Source organism: Electrophorus electricus, chromosome 13 (genome assembly GCF_013358815.1).
Source record: "Electrophorus electricus isolate fEleEle1 chromosome 13, fEleEle1.pri, whole genome shotgun sequence".
NCBI lineage: Eukaryota > Metazoa > Chordata > Actinopteri > Gymnotiformes > Gymnotidae > Electrophorus > Electrophorus electricus.
This window is the reverse complement of record NC_049547.1, coordinates 3954765-3976190: the sequence shown is the minus strand read 5'-3', so window position 1 is coordinate 3976190 and position 21426 is coordinate 3954765. Positions and strand designations below refer to the sequence as shown.

The 21426-nt window shown below is 47.3% G+C and overlaps 1 protein-coding gene across 2 annotated transcripts; it reads left to right on the top strand.

Annotated features, from left to right (window-relative positions):
• The first annotated feature begins 1406 nt into the window (after positions 1–1406).
• mta1 (metastasis associated 1) lies at positions 1407–21412 on the top strand. 2 transcript variants are annotated; one of them, XM_027027314.2, is made up of 18 exons: positions 1407–1725; positions 7071–7138; positions 7475–7568; positions 11588–11714; positions 12421–12484; positions 12818–12935; positions 13480–13582; positions 13862–13961; positions 15419–15607; positions 16174–16248; positions 16368–16426; positions 16548–16675; positions 16882–17033; positions 18182–18371; positions 18599–18688; positions 18911–19063; positions 20222–20379; positions 20561–21412. In XM_027027314.2, exons 1-17 carry the CDS (start codon positions 1698–1700, stop codon positions 20332–20334), a joined length of 1851 nt encoding a protein of 616 aa, XP_026883115.1. In that variant the 5' UTR covers positions 1407–1697; the 3' UTR covers positions 20335–20379; positions 20561–21412. The 2 variants fall into 2 exon arrangements, with proteins under 2 accessions (XP_026883115.1, XP_026883116.1); XM_027027315.2 differs by lacking the exons at positions 1407–1725; positions 7071–7138; positions 7475–7568 and adding an exon at positions 9881–10009.
• The last annotated feature ends 14 nt before the right edge of the window (positions 21413–21426 follow it).

The window sequence follows — 21426 nt, the reverse complement described above, 5'->3', positions numbered from 1 at the left end:
CATCAGAAGAATAAAGTGTGACGCTACACAAGCACAATATACAGTGTGCAACAAATGCTTATTTTTGCACCTTAATAGAGGTACTTCTTCCAAAAAGATTTCATGTATGTTCATGTGTAACTTTTTTGAAGAACACAATGATCACCAAAACTGTGTGAACGAATGTGTGAGTACTATTGTTTGTAGATCATTATTTGAACCTCTTAAAAACTCAATGATTGATATTAGCCTTCTCTCACTGGGTCCAGACCCTGTTTGTGCGGTACTGTTTTCTGCTAGTGGTAAGAAGAGATGCTGGTCTTATGGTAATACACAGCTAAGTGTTTCCTGCTGGCGCCCTCAGCTCCACTGCTTGGCTTATTCACATGCTGACTCATTCACAACACAAAAAAACTCTGGAACTTGTGCCACCCACAACGGCAGTTTTTGAAAAATACCGATTCAAGTTTCCCTTGACTTAAAGGGGAGACTTGGTGTTAATCTAAGTAATTTTAGAAACTGGCCTGTTGGAAATTAAAAGCTTTACCTTTTTAACTTTGTCAGACACTTGAACATTCTGGGTTTAAGACCACATCTGACATGCAAAGCTATAAAGTCATATCATGAAATCGATTATGTAATCTAGAGACGCTAGAAATCATTTCATGAAAGAGATTATGTAGGCCTGTATTTTGTAGTTATTGTTAGAATTTCATTCAGTGATTTTTTTTTTCACTATGGTCATCCTCCCTGAAATACAAATATCAGACATCATTAGGTCTCAGGTGAGCTTTAGCATTCCTTCAACTCCATCACTGTTCCATTAGATCCAGTCAGCTATAGTAGTCTTTATATTCTGGATTCTGGTTATAGTAGTCCACCTATATATATATATATATATATATATATATATATATATATATATATATATATATACACACACACACAACACACACACACACACACACACACACACATATATATTCATCCCACATATACATATATATATATACATACATATATATATATATTCATCCCACATATACACATACATATATGTATCCCATATATATATATATATATATTCATCCCATATATATATTCATCCTATATATACATCTATCTATCTATCTATCTATCTATCTATCTATCTATCTATCTATCTATCTATCTATCTATCTATCTATCTATCTATCTATCTATCTATCTATCTATCTATCTATCTATTCTTTCCCTTTGGTAGTGGGGGTGTTCGCTCTGAAAGCAACAGTTGTTTACTTTGTTATTTTGCCTCTAGTGGGTCTAAAGTAGCACAGCAATTGTTTGGGTCTTTTTTTCAGGGAGGCGGAGATTGGGGGAGCGGATGGTGATGCTCTCGCTGCTTTGCCTCCCCTCTCTCTCTCTCTCTCTCTCTCTCTCATTCGAGTCACCGCTGGCGTCGCTTACCGGCCAAAACGCTTTTTTTTTTTTGTTAGGAAGGCGTACCCCCGCCTCCCCATTTTTTTAGGCAGGTTTTCCACAGCTCTTTTCTTTTTTAATTGTTCGGTGAAAAAGGCAGAATTAAAAAAAATAAATGTGTGCACTGTCTCTTTAAGATCCCTTGACTGGTCCGCTTCGTATTGATCAATCCACCATTTTCCAACACAGTCAGCGGCGGCGGCGTTAGCGACGGCGGCGAGAGAAACCCCTACCTGGAGACACCAGGACCGGGGCCAGCCATGGCAGCGAATATGTACCGGGTCGGAGGTAGGGAGCACGTCTCGTGTATTCTTTGTGCCTTCTGGGTCCGCCTCGTTTATATCTTTCATGCACGTGAGCCTAGCAGCTTGGTCCGTCCTTCCTCTTTATTTTCTAAAGCTTAAGTGCCTTATGCCGTGTGACTAGAGGATGATGATGGTGACTGTGGAGGATGAAGAGGAAGACGAAGACCAGTTTTCGGGACCCTTTTTTACTTTCGCGCGGACTCGTCTGCGTTAGCGCAATGTAGCAAGCCGGAGTTTCATTTACCTTTTAGCAGGGAAGCTATGTTTGTTTTCTGCCCGGTGGGCAAACCCCCTATCAGCGTTGTAAAGTTAAGTTTGGCTCATGCCACACTACCGTGCTCGGACTGCTGGGCTTCGATGGCTGACTGCGAGCTGACCTGAAGTGTAGAAGGGTAGGGGTACAGGAACTGCGCTTGACGTCTCGCTTGAGACTTTTAAATCACTGGAAGAAACGCATGGGAGAGTTGTAACCCGACGGAGCTCATCTAAACTGGGGAGTGGGGTCGCGTTAACCTGTCCCTGAAATGGCTAGCTAGCCATCTCCAGTTAGTCCATTTAGCCGGCTAACCCAACCTAGCTAGTAAATTAGGTTCGACCAACCTTGGATAGGGAAATTGATAATTAATAAAAGAAAAGAACCGGTTGGTCTTCAACCTGTCATCGAGCTAGTTTTAAATGGTGAAGTGAAAATGCTTTTTGTTTTATTTTTTAAAACCATAATATCGCTGGTTTAATTCCTGTCAGATATCCTGACCATTAACAGGCGGTTAAGACGGTTCACCTAGTTGTGTGTGTGAGTATATATCAGTCAAAACAGTGGTTTTCAGCCTCATCCCTGAGGGACCTCTTACACTGCCCAGTGTTTTGTGTCTGCTTGGTGTGTCTCATGCATTGCGTGTTAATTAGCAGAGGTGGAGTGATATCAGTTATGACTGAGTAGAGGCCAAGCGAACTAAATTGTACAGCATTGGCTGCTCCCAGGAACTGGGAAGGAGAACCACTGTGTTAAGACGTATCTTGAGACAGCATTTGAATTCGCATTCGGCCTACATCATGTTTACTCCAGTCTGCTGAATAAGTGTGTCATCATCATGACTTGGTTAAGGAGGAGGACTGACACACAAAGTTTGGCGACCCCTCCCTGAACGAGGAACGAAAGACCCCCAAACTCCAGAGCATTATCATCATGCATAAAAGCACCATCCTGGCAATATCGGGTGTTTTACCTCTCTTTATATTGTCTAATGTTGTCGTGGCGACGGTGACACATCATACCTCTGTAGGCGTGGACTTTGAGTGAAGGCTTGGGAAAGGTGGTGGTGTAGATTTTAGGATCTCGGTTGCACTCTTCACATGGCATTTGCTGCATCTGTCGCTGCTGAGCTTGAAAATGGCCTCAGGCTTTCACACCAGCGGAGAACCTCCATGGTCCGCCTTACCTCCAACCACTGCAGCACCTGGTCTGCATCGACGGCTGCTTTCTATCTCCCACTTGACCTTCCATGGACCCAAGTGGCATGTCGGGTTTAACCTCGAAATGTCTTGAAGCTATTTTATACTAGTCACTGATCAGACCGTATTTTCTGATGCGCTGACTCTCAGACATCAAGCAAATGCCTGAGACTGAGAATTGCATTGAGAACTGTGCTGAAGATGTAGCATTTGTGAGGACAATATTGGCCAATTTCCCGCTCCATCCTTGTTTTTTCCCATTAAGATATATACAGGGCACATTTTAATAGTCTCGGTGCACACTGCAGGGATTCCTGCAGCTTGTCAGGTTTCAGACAGAACACTCTGTGGAACCGGTGAAGATTGGACATTAGTGCTCAATTCCTTAAAGCCTTGTCGGTAATGCTGTTTACCACCAGGAGCGCCTGATTTTGATGCAGCGGGCGTACCGCTAAATGGACGCATTAATTGCGGCCTTTTGCGATTAGCATATCTCCGGGCCTGAAATTGCTAATAATGAATAATACACATCTAATTGTACAGCCCTCAATGAAGCGAGTGCTTGATTCTAGTCACAGCAACACAGTTCTCTCCCCACCAACCCCCCGCCCCTTTTAGTGGCGATGCCTAAGGTGAAGCTGAGACATTGTACCATCAGCAGCACAAAGCCAGTTTCCCCCTTGTGAACAGCAAGGCTTTGCGTTTGAATGCGGAGCCATCATTGGAAAACAATGCCTCACGGATTAGAGAGACAAAGCCTGCTTGAGTGCTCCCTTTTCTTCTTTGTCTCCCCAGCCTGCTACCAAAGGTAGCCTCGCGGAATTTCCTCTTACGGACCTCACCGTGCTGCCTTGGCGCCATTGGCACCATCCCCTCCCCAGACTTGTGAGCTGACCTGAACGTGCAAAGTAAATCTAGGAGTTGGGGGGGGGGGGGGGGGGGGAGCAGACCACTGCACTCAACCGCAGATCAGATGGAAAGGATCGTATGCCACAAGGGCAAGGCCACATGGCCAGTGGGCTGGCATCGCAGTCACTGATGATCCATCCTGTACTTGAGGCGCCTTGAACTGTGCTGCCCCTCCGCACACTGAGGAGCATGAATATCTCAAAAGTGGTGCACCTTGCTACCTCCGCTGCCTCTCCATCTACACCATCAGCTGTTAATCGCACATTCAGTGACTTTAGCCTGGGGTTCATTGTTTTATACGTTGCACTCTCTCTGAACTGCAGAGGAGTTGCTGTTACTTTGAGGCGCTCCATGGCGAAGTGCGTTGGATTGTCTTGTTTAGGAAGAAAAATCCATTGTTAAACGTCCCATGGGGGTGATCCAGTCATATGGCAGCCAGGGTGTTCCAGGGCCCATGCGAAGCGGTGTGCGTTGGGATTTGTATTCTGATTAAGTGTAAGTGCTAGGGTGATGACTGGCATGCTGCGTGAGAAATTGTAGGCTATTGGCTGCCAAGAGAAGCATCAGGCCAGGATACTCTGCCCAGTGCCTGTAGTCCCCATCTCCTCCCTAACTGTGGTTATCTCGACTGTACACTTGGGTGATTGGCGGTTGAAACAGCCTCTTTATCATTTATTCAATGTTTATTCGGCAGGCTGAGACTCTTAATAAGCTATTTGGTCCATGCGTGTGTGAAATACAGTGCTGTATAAGGCTAAATACCCTGCTCCTACATGGACATGGTTAACCAAGAGAAAGTTGTTTCTGAGGAGAGATGTAGCAAGCTCATCTGGTGGAGTTCAAGAATAAGGTTTAAAAGTAGACAAATTAAGAGAAGCTCTGTGTGTTTGTGTGCGTGTCTGTCTGTGTGTGTCTGTGCTGGGAACATAAGCTTAAATGGACTGATATTGCCATAGTAACGGATGTCCCATGGGTCCCAGTCTGAATGTCCTGAGGTAGGGATTGAATGCACTCTCTGCACTTAGACTTGCACAGGCTTTGGCCTCTGTAGCTGGGTCAGGAAAGCTGTGTGTTTCTTATATTCTGTCTGTTTTGCTCCATTGCTCTTTTCCTTTCTCCCTCTCTCCTCTTATTGTGCCTCTTTGCTGTGTCTCTCTTCTTTTCAATGGGGAATGTGTTGTTGACTTAAATTCTCGCTTCCTACCAAACTGTCCAGTTCTTCCTTGTTTCTCTTCTCTTGCCTGTCTGTCTTTTGCTTTTTCCTCTCCCTGTACTCCACACCTCTGGCCTGGTTAGGTTCCACTCGTGTGTCTCTCTCTCTCTCTCTCTCTCTCAGTAGGACTCAGAAACATGCACGGATTGGATCACAGGAAATTTAACTGCACTGTGATGTCACAGACTGTACAGCTTGCTGATTGGTGGTGCAAGATGGGGTTGGGGGGGTGGGGGCAGTCAGTGCTATGGGTGCAAGCAGGCAGCAGGCAGGCGGGCTGGCATGATGAGCCATGAGACAGAGTGGTATTGCCTCTGGGTCTTCCACGTGGGCCGTGACGAAGCTCCAACTGGCGCTACTCCATGCCGGATTTTGCCCAGGTCCGGGACGCCTCAGTTAGAACTTGTGCTTATTAAAAAAGAGGTGCGGTCTGCACAGTGTCCCAGTCTCTCAGACATGCACGTGGGATGGCCATCTGAGACGAAACAGGCAATGTGCGTGCATGCGCGTGTGTGCGTACACATGTCCTCGTTTGTTGTATGGTGTATTTGTACAGAGAATGTTTAACCATAATGCACTCCTAGTGGATATACGGGCTGAAACTGAGCGCGTTGGTCAGTATGTCTCCTTGTTTTTTTTTTTCCTCTTTGGAAGTGGATCACACTGGCTGTGTTTGGATAGCAGCCCACGTGCTTACAGGCCTTTTAGCTGATCGAGGGAGCTAACCAAACTGAGTCCTAATGCTTCAGAGATCTGATTGATTTGGCAGTCATAGAGCACGCTGTACAGACCTGTATAGAGCTCGCTTACATTCCTATTCACCGCATAACATCTTCGATGCTGGCTGTCTTTCTACTCAGTCTTTCTACTCGGCTGAATAAAAAGACTCATCAGGCCCATGAGCCAAGCAGGCGGTGTGTTTGGATACGTGCGATTGGCTGAGTCCCCGGACCCCTCGTTCTCTCTCTCCGGGGTGGATGGAGTGGGGTGGGGTGGGGTGATTAATGCTGAGACGGTGCACACAGCCCACCATGTGTGGGGTGTAATCTGCCAAAGGCCGTGGCACAAGCAGGGCTAAGACCAGGCACCCCACCAAGCCGGAGGCCTGCAGGGACGCCCCGCTGAGCCATGAGCCTGCGCTCGGCCCACTCAGCCTGGAGCCTGGCCAAGAGCAATGAGAATAAGAATAAGGATCAATAAAGGGACAGAAGCAAAAGGATATGAATAAAATAGGCTAAAATTGGGTCCTAGTGGTTCAGAGGTTTCAGATCAGATGTGTAGAGTAACTGAGCAGGCCGGGCTTTGATTGTTTTGTGAGAATTTTTTTAATGTGGCCTTTTTTGGTCCCATGTATTTGGCGGGTCCCAGTGTATTAGGTACGTTCCCAATGTTTATCTGTATAGCCCATCTAGAAAGTGTTTAGATGTGTATGAAACCAACCAGTGGATCATTGGCCTGTGTCCACGCATTGCTGGATGCCTTAATGACCATGGCCTGCTTGGCGGCCCCTGGTGGCACGTGTTGCGCTGCTGGTATCTGAACTGGAAATCCCCTCGCTTTGGCCCCGCCTTGTACTCTGAGAGGTCTGCGCCGCCGTGCACGTTTTAATGATGATTGGAAACGCTCTCGGGACTCTGAGGCGAGCGTTGAAAATGGCTTGCAGCTCTCAGCATGCCACCAGCAGGCTGTCATCTCGGCACTGGCGCTCCGGCTGTGCGCGCACACTGATGTCTGCTCTCTCTCCCTCCTTGCAGACTATGTTTACTTTGAGAACTCCTCCAGTAACCCGCTACTGATCAGGAGAATAGAGGAACTCAACAAGGTGAGTGATGCGAGTGCCTGCGTGTGCATGGGAGAAGGGGGGGATGGTGTGTGTGTTGCCAGACCGTCTCCAAAAAAATTAGTTGACTGCTTTTGTACGTCATGCTTTCTGCCTGCCTCCGATGCCAGCAACAGTGCTGCAGCTTTCGTTCTTCCTTCTTCCGTAACCACTCCCGCACTTCCTGCACATCTTTCCCTCCTCTTGCCTGCTGCCTCTACGTCCAGCACCCTGTCCCTTCCGCCTCTAGCCATGTCGTCCGCACGTCTGGGATTTACGCAGAGTTGATTGGTGATCAGGTATTGCTGTTGCTGTGACAACTATGACTCCTGTTTGCAGACAGCGAATGGGAACGTGGAGGCCAAAGTAGTATGTTTCTACAGACGCAGGGACATCTCCGCCACGCTCATCGCCCTAGCAGACAAACATGCACGTAAGTACCGAGGCTACCGGTGTTCTGTGTTCCCCATAGTTCACATGGGCAGGGACGCTTCAGACAGCAGACATTTAGCATTGGGTTTCAAAAAGGACCAAGACTCTAACATGCCCCTGTCCACTTTTACTCCCAGACTGCATTCCATGTGTGTGTGTGTGTGTGTGGGTGTGGGTGTGTGTGTGTGTGGGGGGGGGGGGGTGTGTGTAAGGGTGTTTTCTGTAGCTTTGGCTCTGTGGTCTGATGAGTAGAGGGAGTTATGCATTGTGCGCCTCACTAGAGTCCAAGGATCTTCATTGCATCACCTCCAAACTGCTGACTGTGCTGTTTTAGCTGTTTTTGGAATTTTGTGTGTTTTGTTTTGTCTTTCTTTCTTAGATTACAATACACCCACCATTGTTTCCAAGGGGTAGCTGTTCTAGTAACAGGAGCTGTTATAGTTAGGTACAGTAGCTGTCAGTGGCTTTTATTCTTCTTTAAAGGTATTTACATACTATTGTGCTTTTACATAGCTGATGGTATAGTCAAACTGCAGTGGGTACATCTATACATACCCTTGGCCTGACGTACACAGTGTGAACTATGTTGGAGTGGCATGGTTGTAGCTGTGAGCTGATTGAGAATATCCAATCTGTCCTGTCCCCAAAATGGCTGCCATCGAGCCATAGAATTGTCAGTGTGTGGTTCATACGTGTGGCGGTTAGGCATGGTGTGTGTGTGTGTGTGTGTGTGGTTGTCAGCAGCACTGGTGTGAAAGCAGGATGCCAATGTTTGAATTTAGAAGATGTGTGTGTGTGTGTGTGTGTAGGAGAAGAGAAAAAGAGGTAGAACATGTGTGCATGAGAGGTACAGCTTTAGCCCACACTGCACCATGAAGTCTGAAGGTGAGGCAGTGGGACTGTTTGTTCAAGTGGACCACACAGAAGCAGCTAGGAGAAAGTTTGAGCGCATGTGCAGTGGGGGCATGGGGGCGTGGAGGGTTTGTGGGCCTCTTTGCACTGCCAGCAGTCTCTTCGTGGATTCTCAGACATTTGCAATATGTGAAAAATGCAGAGCAGGAATGGCTACGGACCACACGGGCGCGGTCTACATCCTGACCGCGCTCCGGAGAGGAAAGGAGAGATGAGGATAGCAGGGGAGAAATTAAACGGAGCGCGAAGACGCACAGCAGAAAGGAAGAGCAGAGCGGCGCGCGGGGAGTAGGAGGAGAAGTGCGGTGATGATAAAGGGCACGGAGGCAGTGGCTTTAGGAGAGATGGCGCTCCTACGACCGCAGAGGGAGTTGGGCGGGAGCGCGGCTTCTTGTGTGAGCCCGAGCCCCCGCCTGCTTTTTTTTCTGAGCCATCTGACCCTCACTGACTCAGTCAGGCTGAGGTTGTTCCGCGTAAACTTTTCTCGTCCTGCCCTCGAAGTTGCCCGTTGTCAGTCGGCTGTGTGAGACTCTTGAGTGTGTATGTGTCTGTCTTTGTGGTGACTCGCACATTAAATATTTTTGCTCTCTGTGACGCTGGCTCCTCCTTGCCGGGGCGTGCGGTTTTGGGACCTGCACCGCGTCTCCGCCGTCATGTGTTCAAAGTGCAAGAGTGCAAGAGCCGTGGCCTCGCGCTGAACTGACCACTCCTTCCACAGCTGCCTCGCCCTGACTCGCAGATTGCACTCTGTCTCATGCTCCACCTCTCTGTTCGAAGACAAAAAGCTTTGAGTCACGACTTTCAGAATGAGTGTGTGTGTGTGTGTGTGTGTTGTGTGTGTGTGTGTATGCGTGCACAGTTTTTTTGATACGTGCTTCTTGAGATGGTATAGGCAAATAGACACGTCCCACAGGAGCACCAGAAACAGAATGACTCACTGAAGTTCCCACTGCTCTCTTTCCATACTGTCAGCAGTCTTTATGTCTGCATGTTGTGATTGCTTGATGATCTGATATTGGGGGGACTTTATTATAATGGCATACACGAAAGAGGACTTTATCATGATGGCATACGATGATGTTTTGTGTAAGGTCAGGCTGCCTCAGGGTTGTCGCTCTCAGGTGCCGAGGCCCACCACGCTGCGGGATTTGATGTTTACCCTGCTAGAACACACCTGATTTAACCCGGCAGCTTACCAGGCCGGTTTTAGAAGTCGGAGCATAGATGATGTTAAACGTGCAATGCTCTGTCAGTCCGGGACATGAGTTTGACATCCCTGGACTATGTGGTTGAGTGTATTTATTTGTGTGTCTGTCTGTCGGAGGGATGTGTGACCAGTTACCCACAGATGAAAGGCCTCTCTATAAACGGCTTCGTGATGCGCTGTTCTGCTTGCGTTTGTGCATGTGCAACCGAAGGATGAATCCTCCATCTGTTCCTCTTCCTCCTCGCTCTCATGAGCCCTCTTCGTCCCTGGCTCCTGAGTCGGGGAGCAGGCCCCCTCTTCCTCTCCTCTCCTCTCCCTTCTTGGTAAGGCAACTCGTTCATCAATAATTGATAATCGCTTGGGACAGGTGAGATGGAGAGGCAATTTGTGGAGAGTATAGGCTGGGTGCAGTACCAGTAGATTGGCTGCGGTGTTCTGTTCTCTTTCTCTAGCTCCTATCTCCTCTCTTCTACCTCTCCTACCACCTGTCCCTTCTACCCCCCCATCTCTCTCTCTCTCTCTCTCTGTCTCTCTCTCTCTCTCTCTCTCTCTCTCTCTCTGTCTCTCTCTCTCTCTCTCTCTCTCTCTCTCTCTCTCTCTCTCTCTCTCTCTCTCTCTCTCTCTCTCTCTCTGTGTGTGTTTTGAAGACTGAGGCTGTAGGTAAGCGAGTTCTTCTCATCTCTCCAGCTCTCTCAAGGACACGATGGACCATTCATAGCCAGGGGGCTCTGCATCTCCCATCACTCTGCCATCTTAATCTCTCTTATTCCATTCATTCTCTCTCTCTCTCTCTCCCCTTCATGCTTCTCTATGGTGAATATCAGCACACAGTTATAACTATAACAAACCACTTACTTGCCCACTGGATGCAATGGCTGGGGAGTTCTGTAACTTGGCACATGTTTGTGTGTATGGTGGTGTTTGTGTCTTGCAAAGGAAGATGGAATTGAACACGAGAGGAACAGAAAGAGTGCGTGTGTGTGTTTGCAAGTATGTGCACAGAATACTAGGGTGGTTGAAGAAGAGGAGGGAATATGTATTGATTTAAGACACACCTTACCACCCCCCCAACCGAAAATCCCTCGATTGCTTTTGTTCTCTCTTACTTTTGCTCACGCTCTCCTCTCTGTTTATGTCTAGGATTCTGTCTTTCTCTTGCTGTCGGTCTACCTCTCTTTCTAATGAAACTCCAAATGAATTGGCGCACACTTGCTGGCCTCTCTCTCGCTCTCTCACTCCATACACCACATATATGTAGGATTTGGTGAGGGAAGAATTTTCTTCTCGCGCTTCCGAAAAGCAGCGATGGCTGGGAGTGGGGATGGAGGATGTAAACTGAATGAGGAGACTGCCACCTCTGGGGACACGGTCCAAGTTTTTATCATTTCTTTTACACAGCCATTCTTACGTATTCATTCTCTTTAGAGCAGAGTGGTTGGTTTGAGTTAGTTTCTGGCTGCAAATCTGTAATACTCCAATTTCTTTGAATATTCTCTATTATATTAGTACGTTGTTGATTTAAGTGCACATTAGCTGTGTAATTCTTATGCTTTTCTGTTGTAACAAAGCTTAAGCGGACGAAGTGTGTCTTTAGATGTGATGCACCTCATGGTATTGGATTGTCACTCAGTCATGGTTAGCAATCAGTCAATTTTCCATTAGGTGGCATTTTTAGGAAATATAATACAACAGGGTTACAATGTCACAGTGTTGCTTTGCATCAATGATCCTGTCTGTCCCTTCAGCTGAACTTTATCCACATGGCTTTGCGTCTTGGGTCACAGTAGAATTAATTAACAAAATCGGCTGGTTGACTCATCTTTTTAACACTTACCCTCAGTACTTGTCCAAAGATGTTTCAACAAAGCTGTGTTTTGACCTTTTGGCCTTTTGATCCTCAGGCGAGCTGGAAGAGGAGATGGAAAATCCTGAGATGATGGACCTCCCTGAGAAACAGAAGCACCAGCTGAGACACAGAGAGCTCTTCCTCTCAAGACAGCTGGAGTCTCTGCCAGCTACGCACATCAGGTAGGAGCTCTAGCGCCCTCCTGGACCTCTCTGCAACTCCGGTGTCTCACGGCACCATTCAGGGTTTTTTTGGGGAATTCTTTGATCCCGGACAGTCCTGAGAACCTGTCCTGCGCGTGGGAGAGAGTTGCAGCAGCGACAGCCGGGCGCACCGAGGTTTTTCTGAACGTCAGACGCTGTATAAACAGCCTTGAAGTGTAAAGTGACAACTCTGGCAATGATGGGGTCAGTTCACTGAACGGACCTTGGGAAGCAAGTCGTGTGGAATTAGACTGACCGCTAATGCTGACTCGAACTCTCGACATTTTCAGAGTGCTCTCAGGACCCAGTCAATGCATTTCTCCGTCTTTTTAAAAGGCACAGTTGCCTCGCTCTGGCTCTGCACAGAGGCTGGCTGCAGGGCTCACCCTCACTGCTGTCTTTGGCCATCTGACACACATGCCTCATCCCACATCTGCTTAAATTGCATCCTTATGATTCATGCCATTTTGAAAGGCCTCTGACAATGCTGCAAACTACAGCCAAATACTGTTTTTTTTTTTTTTTTGGTAAGGTTTGGCTGAGGTGTGTGTGTGTGTGTGTGTGTGTGTGTGTGTGTGTGTGTGTGTGTGTGTGTGTGTGTGTGTGTGTGTGTGTGTGTGTGTGTGTGTGTGTGTGTGTGTGTGTGTGTGTGTGTGTGTGTGTGCGCGCCTGTGCTTGATTTCAGGGGAAAGTGCTGTGTGACCCTTCTGAATGAGACAGAGACCCTCAAATCCTACCTTGACAGAGAGGTGAGAGAAGTGTATTGTGTGTTCATGTACAATATTGAGTCTGTGTGTGCGCATCAAGATCTCGTTTGTGTGTGTGTGTTGCTTTTACAAGATAGAGACCCATGACGGATGTTTGTGTGTGCTTGTGTATGAGAGCTAGTTTTGAGCACCATTCTGAATGAATAATTCAGTGTGTTGACCCAGAATGTTCTCTACGCATTTAGTAATGAGGAGACTGGAGACTCCACTCACTGTCAAGCACTCCCACCCAACACACACACAGGTCTCTATCAATATACCTAGGCTGTGTGTCTGACTTGTTTTCTGTGTTTTTCTGTTGTGGGGGGGCTACAGGATGCGTTTTTCTACTCACTGGTGTATGACCCTCAGCAGAAGACCCTGCTGGCTGATAAGGGAGAGATCAGAGTGGGAAATAAGTACCAGGCAGAAATCGCCGATCTCCTCAAAGAGGGTAGGCCTACCTTTTGAACTGCCTCAGCGCAGCCTTGGCCAAGCGCTGATGGACTTTCATGCCTACTTCACAGTCTAAAACATACCACCACTGGGCATTCAGTGTCAAACCCAGGCCAGGGATAGGGCTTGTGCCTTCTCTATCTTAGTTGTGGTTTTCTCTCTCTCTCTCTCTCTCTCTCTCTTCAGTCTCTTTCTCTTTTCCTCCCCCCCTTCTTTCTTCTCTCTCATGCGCTCTCTCATTTATTCAGGTCTCTATCTACTGTCTGCAATCCTGTAACAGGGTGAAGGCAGCTCTGGAACAGGCACATTCTGTCCTTACCTTTTTCAAACCTGAACATTTTATGTGGCTGCTAATGCTTTATGTATTCAGTCCGGCTCATTGAGAGGTCTGACGGACACAGATAAATAGCCTGAGGTGGAGACGAGATTTCAGCTTTACCACTCACGGGTTTCTCTTTAGTAGGAGCGAGGGGGAGGGGCTTATCTCGACCTCCAGCTTGCTCTTATGCTGACTGCTGTCTTTGTGACCCCCGCTGTATCAGGTGAGGAGGATGGCCGGGAGCAGGCCAAACTGGAGGAGAAGGTGTGGGATCCCAGCAGCCCCGTCACAGAGAAGCAGATCGACCAGTTCCTCGTCGTGGCTCGGTAAGGGAGGTCTCGAGGACCCCACTTTCTCCTCCATGGACGCTTTAGGGCTGGAGCGTCCAGCACAGTGACAACTGAAAGACCTCATGAACATAAGCAGCTGTTTCATGGGAACCACGTACCGAGCTTGTTCATTTTTTTCCCCCCTCGTCCCTCCTTTGTCTTGTCTCTCTCCCTCTTTCCATCTCTCATGTTCTTTGAAGCTCTAACCCTCACTTTTTTTTTCTTTCTCTCTCTCTCTCTCTCTCTCTTCTGTCCCCCCCCGCGCTCTGTGGGCAGGTCTGTGGGGACGTTTGCGCGGGCTCTGGACTGCAGTAGTTCTGTTCGGCAGCCCAGCTTGCACATGAGTGCTGCGGCAGCCTCCAGGGACATCACGCTGGTACGGCACCACCCACACCCACCCGCGCCCTCGCTACACGTGACATCCTGCCACAGCGCCACTTCACACCGCACACGTGCTCTCGCTCGCTCTAATAATCAGCAGTGCCTTGCTGATTGACCATGCTGGATTAGTCATGGTGTTGCAGCACTATGGGTATTTAAAGAAGACTTTTAAGCTTTTTAAATGAATGAATATCACTCGCAGAAATGTCTCGTGTTCTATATGTGTGGCACTTTCACTGCTGGCTTCTGTAGTGCTGCCTGTGAGTATCGTTTATATTTAGGCTAATATTTTGGGTCTTGCCTTCAACCTTCTTTAAAAAGGAAAAAAAAAAAAAAAAAAAAGCATTTCAGGACCCAATCCTTAGCAACGGCTTCCTGGCGGAGAGCTGAAGTCACATTGTGTTCTGGGCTGAATGGAAGCAGGTTGCAGGCCTGGTTCTCCCTCTGGGCCCCCGTGGAGTCCCAGCTGAGGAGAGCTGCTCACCCACAGCCCTTTCTGCCTGCTGCTCATCTATAAAACATACACTACAGGAAGCACAACATATGCATAAGCACACGCGCGCTGCCTCGGGCTGTGTAGGGGATGCCGGTGTGAAATGAGATTATTTTCTAGACCAAAAGTTGTCTGCGAAATTTGTCACGTGACCATGTGTGACTGATTTATATGGAGTTTGGCAGACTTGTGTTGTGGTTTGGGGATTTTTGTCATTAACATGACTGATTTTCATGATGGCTTCATGACAACTTTTGCTGATTGCTGTTGTTGTTAAACCTGTAGTAAACATCCTTTAAGTCTTAAGTGCAGCTGTTGCTGTTGGCATAGTGGTATTACATGGAGGAAATGCAAATGAATTTTTTACAGACGTGTTTAGTTTGATAAAGGAAAGGGAGGGAGATGCACGTCTTTGTGCAAAATGTTACTGCTGCCCTCATTGTATGACAGCTGTCGCACCAGACAATACATCGCGAGCTTTTTAATGTAACAGAAAGAAGAATGATGGACCGTGCAACTGTGTTCGGCTACTACAAAACACGCACTCTACACAAGGGGTGTGTTGCCTTGTGAGTTTTCACATGTCCTTTGACGTGTGATGTCAAGGCTGGAAACCACAATTTGTACACAATTAATTTTTGTCTTACACATTTAGTTAATAGCAAAGGGCAGAGGTACTGAGCAGCCTGTTGGCTGTACCTCGGGCAGACCTTCCTGCCTGTTTGCACTGTACGCCCATTTAATGAAGCTCGCCGGTTTTTGCTGAGTGGTCTGTCATGCTTCCGATAAATCACATTGGATGGGTGCTCACGTACATTCAGGGCTTTTTCGGCAAGTGTGTTATGACTGTGCAAATGCAAATGGCATGCAGTGGCAACATTTTTAAAAAATAACCTCAGCCCTGGTGTGGTGTGAAGGACCAGAGGCCCTGAGAAGGAGTCTTTGCCTTGCCTCCCCAGTTCCATGCCATGGATACGCTACACAAGAACGGCTACGACATGACGCGAGCCATCGCGGCGCTGGTGCCTCAGGGCGGGCCTGTGCTCTGCCGCGATGAGATGGAGGAGTGGAGCGCCTCCGAGGCCAACCTGTTCGAGGAGGCGCTGGAGAAATACGGCAAAGACTTCGCCGACATCCAGCAGGACTTTGTGAGTCCAGTCAACCGAAGAGAGAGTTTGAGTAGGAGATGCGTGACACAAATGAAATACAGATAACATGAGCCGGCCAACCTGGAAAACAGTAAAAGCAATTTTTACTGTGAATAAAATCGTTGTAATAACCTAGATGGTGTAGAAATAAATTGCCATTTGCGGTAGTGTGTCTCAGTGCGGAAGTGCATGTTTAACTCTGCCACCTGCTGGTGACTTTATGTATGTGCGATTTGGTAGTGCAGGGATTTAACCCAGACAACCCAACTCTCGTAGACAGGGAGGAGCCACTCATGGAAAATACTCACACCCACTTTTACAGAAAAAGTAAAGCCATCTTATTTAACCAGACAAAGGAAGACTAAGAAGTGGTTTTCTGCTTCAGATTTCGCTTCTGTAATGCTGCAGCAAAGGTTTAATAGATTGCCCAGTTTAAAACACTGTGTTTAGAAACCATGTAGCACATTTGTCCCCGAATGTGCATTTCATTGCAGAATGCGAACAAGCCGCCCTGATACGTTATTTCAGCTTGCACTGAAAGCATGTCTGAATGCTGTTTGTTTCAGTTGCCCTGGAAGTCTCTGACTAGCATAATCGAGTACTACTACATGTGGAAAACTACAGACAGATATGTTCAGCAGGTATGGCTCTCTGTCGAACGTCTCTTGCAAATCAAGTCATTAAGCCACACAGACACCACTGCTAGGAAACAATGACCACGATCCACCAAGTGACACCCTGCCTCTCCTTCCTGGTACAGAAGCGGTTAAAAGCAGCTGAGGCTGAGAGCAAGCTGAAGCAAGTCTACATCCCTAACTAGTGAGTGCCGCTGTGTGCAGGCCAGGGGATTTGCCAGAGGTGCACCCTAAGCTTGACTAAGTCGCTCTTTTGATCAAGTGTAATCCTTGCTGCCCTCTGTGACCATGTCCTGTGCCTGCAGCAACAAGCCAAACCCCAACCAGCTGAGTGCGAACAGCGTGAAGCCGGGACTGGTGAATGGTGCCGGGGTGGCGCCGGGGACAGCAGGCCAGCCGCCTGGGCTGGGCCGTGCTTGCGAGAGCTGCTACAGTGAGTCTCTTCCCTGCAGCGTACCAGCGACACCCTCTCGCTGGCCCTAGTTTTGGGTGATGGTTTGAATAGTTTATGGAGAAAGGAGTAGGTACTGAAGAGAATTCTTACAGCGTCTTCTCTCCTTTGTCTCTCTCTCTCTCTCTCTCTCTCTCTCTCTCTCTCCTCTGTGTGTCAATTGCGTGTGTTTGTTTGTGTGTGTCCAGCCACAAACTCTTATCAGTGGTACTCATGGGGGCCGTCAAACATGCAGTGTAGGTTATGCGCCTCCTGCTGGACCTACTGGAAGAAGTATGGCGGCTTGAAAATGCCTACGAGACTGGACGGAGAGCGGCCCGGGCCCAACCGCAGTAACGTGGTGGGTGTGACTTTCACCTCTGCTGGACGTGTGACTTGTCCAGCAGAGGGCGCTCTCTGATGGAAGGGGATCTCATGCTAGTTTACCTTCTTGTGCTCGGTTCCTGAGTTTCCTCACTCTTTTTTTCACAGTGCACTCAGAGACTTCAAGGCCAGTTAGTGGAACTTGAAACGTGTTGCCATAGCAGATTACCAACTTTTTAATAGGTCAGCTAACACCCTGGAAGCAAGGTTTGAGACTCACCGTCTGGCAGGTCCCAAAAGACTGAGGGATAAGAGAAACTGGGCCCAATTCCTATGCATAAAGTTACCACGGCAATGATTAGTGCACTGTTGTCAACGCTGCTGAGGTGAAAGCTGATCAAACCGATTGACATGTAACTGAGGCTAAACAGACCCACACCAACAGACTGGTGATGGGCTAACCCCAGTTGTCAGACCAGTGGCATGCTGAAAACAGCCAATTACATAAAAATGTCAAGCATTTCTTTCACCAAGATGGGAACTGCGTGGTTGCACTGAGTTGTTGTATTCAATACCACTTCTAAATCATGGCACAGCAGAAAAATCTGTCTATATTTATTTATAGTCTTATAACACCTGAATTTGCATTTCTTATGGCAAAGGTTCATGACATTCTGAGATCCTGCTCCAGCAAGTCAGGGACTGCAACTACAACAGTATGTGTATGAAGAAAAGTTTGCCATCATGCTCACTCCAAATTGACCAAAAATATTCCTTTTAAAGAAAATTGTCAATCAGCTAAATGTGGTGCGCGTGAAGAACTGTGTTGGTGACTTGCACGTGTGACCAAATGTTGTTGGAGAAAAAACATCCAATCCACACTTGTGCCTTACCAGGGCAGTCACTGTTGGGCAGGTTTGGGGGGTATTTCTTGCAGAGAGGTGTTCTTTTATGAATAGCTAATGTATGCAAATGGGGTCAAAATTGGGTAGCGCCTTATATTACACAAACGTTAAATATGCCAGTGGTCCAGATTTATAATTGAGGCAACATGCTACCGCACAGCTAATGGATGTTAACTGCACGTTTCCATCTGGCCGTACGTTTTCTGAATTTAACCCACGGTCTTATACCACCTGCATTGCTGCAATCACTGGCAACCTGCATCCTCTGTCCGGTCGGCAGAGTCCTCACGGTGTGCCGGTGAGACACAGTGGAAGTCCGAAGTTCGCAGTGAAGACTAGGCAGGCATTCTATCTGCAGACCACCCAGCTGACCCGCATGGCCCGGCGCGTGTGCCAGGACCTGCTCCGCGCCCGCTACCTGGCCCGCCATCCCTACACTCCTGTCAATACGACGGCCATCAAAGCGGAGTGTGAGTGAGCGCGCGCCTGCCCCTTCACCGTCCACCTGGCACGGCTTCACAGTCTTGTAAGCGGTACCAATGCAGTTTCTAGACAAAACAGCTGGAGGTTAATGGTAGCATTTGCATTCTGCTCTGCAGAAAAATTCTTCCATTGTGCACGGGATTCTTCTGTCTTCGCTCTGCGTTATGCTGAAATGCTGTGAAATTTCACAGTATACTTGTTGTGTGTTTTGTAGGCGCAGTGCGGTTGCCAGATATGTCCAAAAAACCCATATCTTTGAAGCAGGCAGTACGGAAGCCTCTGGAGTCTGTGGTTAGATATCTGGGTGGGTGGAGGTGACATCTGTACTCTCGCTTGGTTTTGTTTCCCCCCCCCCTTCATTTGAATGTACAGTATATATTCCCTCTCGGTGCCTGCGAACAGTCTAGATATTGCTAAGCTCAGAGTATCTATTCTAAAACACTCTGGTAAACCAGTCCCACTCAGTCCATCTGTGTGCTCCACTAAGTCAGTACAGTGACCCTGTTTCTCTGGCTTCTCCCTCCAGAGGCCCACCCGTGCCCTCCGAAACCAGAGCCCCCTCGAGGAGCCTCCATATCCACGGGCAGCCTGACGCCCATCAAGTCCACACCCATCCTCAACAACGGCTCGCCCACCATTCTGGGCAAGCGCACCTATGAGCAGCACAACGGCCTGGATGGTGAGGGAAGGACAGGGCGGGGGCTCGCTGCGCCGCTTCTGTTCGTGACGATCGTGAGCCGTTAGCTTGGCTTCTATGCGTATGAGCTTTCCGTCATCGCATACGTTCTGTTGGTTGAGATATTATAGGATGTATACTCGGGATTAAAATGTCTGATTGCCTTTCTGTCAAGTGTTTTACGTGGCTCTCTTGCTTTTACATGGTGCTCTTTGTCTTGCACAGTTGTGTTGCTACTTGTTTTTTGGGGTGTTTTTTTTTTTTTGTTTTTTTTTTCCTAACCCCATCCACTCCCCCATCTCTTCCTCTCTCTGTCTTTATCTCTCACTCTCTTACTCTGTCACTCTCTCGTTCTCACACAAACATCCGCACGCACTCGCGCGCGCGCGCGCGCGCACACACACACACTGCACTGTCTATCTCTAATCTCTGAATGGCTGTCAGTGTTGTCATGGTAACAGATCAGCAATGACTCACAAGGATCAGGCCCTGAAGAGAGACACGCACCATCCAACACTCAGACATTTTCAGTCATACACGAGTACGCCTGATCAAAGCTCACCACGCACATGGACACTGTCTGCATGCTTGTTGTACTACTGTCAGGAAACCTACGTGTTGTCACGTTTTTGTTACGCTAACCTATAAACTCTATCCAAGGATCTGGAAGGAAACCAATGTTCCATGGTTATATAATTCCCTGATGAGCATGGCACCATTTAGCTCTGAGAAGCACTGCTCCTCTTACTTCTCTCGCTCTCATTTATCAGATTTATCTCTGCTTCTGGGATTTAATACTCTTATTACAATTGCCTTCTGAGCATTGATCACCGTTAAATCTCCATGTACGGCTGTCTGTAAATGTGCTGCATTTGAAGTTTTCAGACAAAAAAGTAACTACAGAAGGCGCGTGATGTGTAAACGTGTGCAGTTACTTGTACAGCCAACAGGGGGAAACATTGGGCAGCTTATAATGACCATATACTGCAGAGATGGGAATTCAGCTCCAGTCCAGTTGCCTAGGTGAAAAGGCTTCTTTCTCTGGATACTGAGGCAGCTTCCGTTTTGTGGGATTGGGCGACTCTGTGAGACCTGTGTATGTGATGGGATTTGTGAGTTAATTTCTACCCTTCCATCTCATTCTGCCCTTGCCTTGTACAGGATCCAAACCCAAAGCGCTGGGCCCCCAGTGGGACATCATGTCCAAGCGTTTGTCCGAGCAGGGCCGCCCACCCCCTGCCATGCAGGACAATGAGGTTCATGAACTTGACTGACCCCCTTTGTGGTCTCTCCCAACTGTGCTTCAGAATGCAGAACAGGTACAGCTAGTTTACAGTGCACTCAACTCCTTAATTGTCAAGTTGATGTTTACTTTGTTTGCTTAAACTATGTCCTATGACTGTTGGCTGTGTTGTGTAAAAACATGTTTAAAAAAGAAGGATAAAAAAACCCACAGATTTACATCTTTTTTTTTTTTTTTTTTTGTCTTTTAATCTGCAGGTGCATAGAGAGGTGGTATTCCAGCCCTCAGTGTTGAAGGATCTAGGAGAGGATCTGTGCTCAACTAGGGCTCTGTTAGGGCTTGGGTCGCTTAAAGACTTGAAACAAAAACAAAGCCTTATGGGCTAGAACAGGCTTTGGCCAATGATGGAACTGACCTGACTGTACAGGACTGTGTTCAATATTTACCATATATTGCTACTTCTGATTATTATTATTATTATTATTATTACAAGTCTTGTTATTTTTTTAACCAAATGTAATCATTTGCTTTTTAGTTAAACATTGATAAAACAAAGAAATTGAAATGTTTCTTGTTACAGCTTGCTCATGAGCCCAAGGAGGAAAACGTGGCCAGACATGTTTGCCTCTTGCATTATTTTCTAACATGTAATAACTGCTCAGAAAAAAAAAGAAAAGAAAAAAGATTGGTGGTTTCTTTCAGTACTATTATTTTTGCTTTTGTTTGTGTTGGATTGGATGCTTGTACTCATTTCCATTAGTCCGTCCTGCCCTGACGCCGTCGGCGTTTAACTTATTGATAAAGATGACGGAATATGCTCTTTTTCTACTTTTTCACAAGTATTGCATCTATGCTTCTATGATGTAATTAAAATAAGTTGTTTCTCTTTTGTGAATATGTAAATGAAAACATGGAGGCATTATTGTACAGTGGTGCATTTTGGGCCTCTGGTGTTTATTGATGCTTGTTATAATGAATTTGCCATGTACAGCATATCCTTTTTGTAAGGAAACGCTCTTACATAAATGGAGAATTGTTCAGAGATGACTGGAGTTCTACAACGGTACTGCTCCCTGAATACAGTGCACCTTCTTAAGAGTTATACCATATACGTGTTGTGTAG